The following is a 2,988-nucleotide window of genomic DNA, read 5'->3' as shown; positions in this document are numbered from 1 at the left end:
ATGTTTTCCTTACTCTTTTGGTTTCCAATCCGGATGCAGAAACAGATGTTTTTGCTTTTCATGACTGAAAATGGAAAGGTCACTGAACTCCGCACATTGATGGGCTTGATTTCGCTCTTATATATTGTGGCGACACTAGAAAAGAGCGGAAAAAGAAGAGGTATGGTTGATGAAGTCCTATCATGTTTACTTTTCTCCTTTCTTTCCAAGGTAGTAGTCACTAAGCGTATAATTGCTTAGTTGATAAGTATCCTAATCGTTAGTTATGGATTTTTACCATCGTCGCCCGATGTTTCAGAACTTTGAGCCTCACCGATTCTTCACCAGACTGGTCCAAAGTAGTAAAAGTGATATGCCACGACCGACCTGCAGTGGAGCATAAGTTTGGTTTGAATTTTTTAAGGTTTAACCTGTGCGGGCAGGAATAAGCAGAAGGGATGATGCTTTAATTAAAATATTGAAATGGCACATATAATTATTGTAAATCAAAGGCATGACCATTAGCTGTGGCATGCGTTGGGGAGAAACAGCTGGAAGCTAATTATAAGCGACATATGGCCCGTGACAGATGGTTTCCATCGCATTATATTCTCATCGACAGGGCGTTTGAGGTCACTAGTGCAGCCCACAGTACTTATATTTGTAGCTGCTCCGTAATATTTATAAATGAGTTAATTCGCTTTTCACTGTGAAAACAGTTATGTTTTAATACTATTTTAAAACGAATTACTCGTAGTATTAATATGGTGATCACATAGTTATTTTATCTCGTACGTCACATAATATAACTCGGATGATACATTCAGCAGGAAGCTTTTATTTTTCATTTTTAAAAGAAAAAAGACTGAAGGTAGTCGTCGTCTTTGAGATTACTGAATTTCATTATATTTACCTCCTCGTTTAGGTGAAATAGCCTACCTAAGATGTCCGGAGTTATGTTTTATAAAATGAATCTCTCGACCAACAATGTGGTTAATACAAAATTATCATCATCATCTTTGATAAACCTCAATACTTTGATACTTGTTCTTTACCCGTTAATGATGGTACACAGGAAAAAAAATGTTACACGCTTTATAAATACAGGTCTACGGCTGTGTGAGGGATGGCTCTCACGCGCGACTCTCCCTGGCGAATGGTTCTCATCCCCAGTATCATCACAAGAAAGGCTCACTGGCATCACCGCACAGCTAAAGAACCATCCAGCTTCATTTTAATGAGACTACTTTCAATGTTGCGCAGCACGGGCTTGTAGCTGCAATATTCAAAGGTCATATTTAAAAAAGATATACTCGGACAACAAAGAGCAGGCCTCAATCTAATACCTGGGAAGAAAGGAACTTACAAGCGTGAAAGACCATCATATGCTTGTTTGGCTTGTTCGAGTTGCACAGAAAGCTGCATGACTTGTGCGGATAGTGCCTCTGCTCTGCTCTGTTCATTCACAAGTTGACCCTTTCAAAGGAAAAAAAAAAGGGGGGGTGAAATTACGTCAAAGCTTAGAGAAGATAACTGCAATCCAGTAATACCCCTTTAAAAAGGATAAAAAAATAGATTACTCTTGTAATCTCAATAGTTTATTTAGTCCCATTGTCGTATTGGACAAGATGACAACATGGAGGAACAAATATGCCACGCGCAGCTTAAGCTAACCAACCTTCAAGGACACCATTTCTGATGTAGATGCTGAGGAAACGGCCACATGTGCCCCATCGCTGGATGAGTCAGGGAAGCCCCTAGCCTGTTCCATTCTCAATTTATCTAGAATCCCACGGAGCTCTTCATTTTGCTTAAGACAATCCTTCACCTAAGGGATTGCATGTGAGCACACAGTCATTTAAGAGGAAAAAAAGCATTTATGGTCTGGCACCATCAAAATCTTAAAGTACAGGTCACCACGGACTAAACATGTAAGAGATACCAGTATATGAAATGAAATACTTGGCTCGAATCTAGTCAGTGATTATTATCTGATAACTATATGATTCTCTACATAAAGGGGAAAAAAAGCGTAGGGGATGGTCTCCAGTTCATAATCAAATTTGTTCAACAATTTTAGATAGTGAAGAGATTAACAGGCTCAGCCTATGTCCTGTAAAAACCTGAAAATTAAAAAACTTACAACTAAACAAAGGATAGATGATACCCTAAACCAGTAACTATACACACCAAATCTCGTCAAATGCCTTGCCACTGATTGTTACCTGATTTTCCCATCTCATTGCAGCTCCAATCGCTTCCTCGTACGAAGTTGAGATGCTAGAGTTTTCCTCAAAAAGCCTCTCGATTTCAGTAGATTGTGAGTCAATCTGCCAACATGACAAACCAGCGACCTCATCAGATTATTAACAAAATCGGAACAACTTCATTGGATGGAATATACTTGATAAAGTAGCTAATCTATCTCAGATAGAAATTACCTCCATTAAGAGCTTCTGCCTACTGCCTTCCAACCTCTCAACAGCTAAAGCCATATCATGCAGCTGATTCTCCAGTTTCAGCCTGTCTTCCTGAAATTCCCAATTCACTCATCATTTGATCGATATCAGAAAGAGATCAGATGAGCAATACACAATAATTATGAGAAGGACAAGATTTCAATGAAGTTCCTCAGGTTAACGCCATGAGATTTCCCATAAAAACAGACCAAATACTGGCCATACATAATCACAGCAAGAATAAGTCTCAAAAAATAAATCCACCAACAGGTCACTACCAAGGACTAAAGAAGTTCACTCACCACAGAAAATTTCTTGTCCCCATTTTTTCCGGGCCATCTGCATCAAAACAAATTAGGGTCAGCATCAGCTTATGGTGTGCCAAACTGCCAATCCAATAAGAAATATTAAGATTGAAAAAGAGATCATGACAGTAGTGAACTCTTTAAGGGACTAGCAATTATGACCGATGAAGAATTTAAGAGATTTACATGAGGATAATATGAATCTACATAATTTAGAGTGGGAAAAAAGAAAGAAAGGAACTTCT

At 38.6% G+C, this 2,988-nt stretch overlaps 1 protein-coding gene across 1 annotated transcript; it reads right to left on the bottom strand.

The window, feature by feature from the left end:
• Positions 1-924: 924 nt before the first annotated feature.
• LOC114744195 (uncharacterized) lies at positions 925-2,777 on the bottom strand (the record flags this gene model as incomplete). Its single annotated transcript, XM_028932386.1, has 6 exons — positions 925-1,255; positions 1,346-1,455; positions 1,658-1,807; positions 2,205-2,309; positions 2,421-2,510; positions 2,741-2,777. Coding segments are annotated over 6 exons (568 nt in total), but the record flags the coding sequence as incomplete, so codon positions are not given.
• Positions 2,778-2,988: the final 211 nt, after the last annotated feature.

This window comes from Neltuma alba, unplaced genomic scaffold, assembly GCF_004799145.2.
Source record: "Neltuma alba isolate B1F8T4 unplaced genomic scaffold, ASM479914v2 tig00004284_pilon, whole genome shotgun sequence".
Lineage (NCBI taxonomy): Eukaryota > Viridiplantae > Streptophyta > Magnoliopsida > Fabales > Fabaceae > Neltuma > Neltuma alba.
The sequence above is the reverse complement of the archived record's forward strand: the minus strand, read 5'-3'. Positions and strand labels throughout refer to the sequence as shown.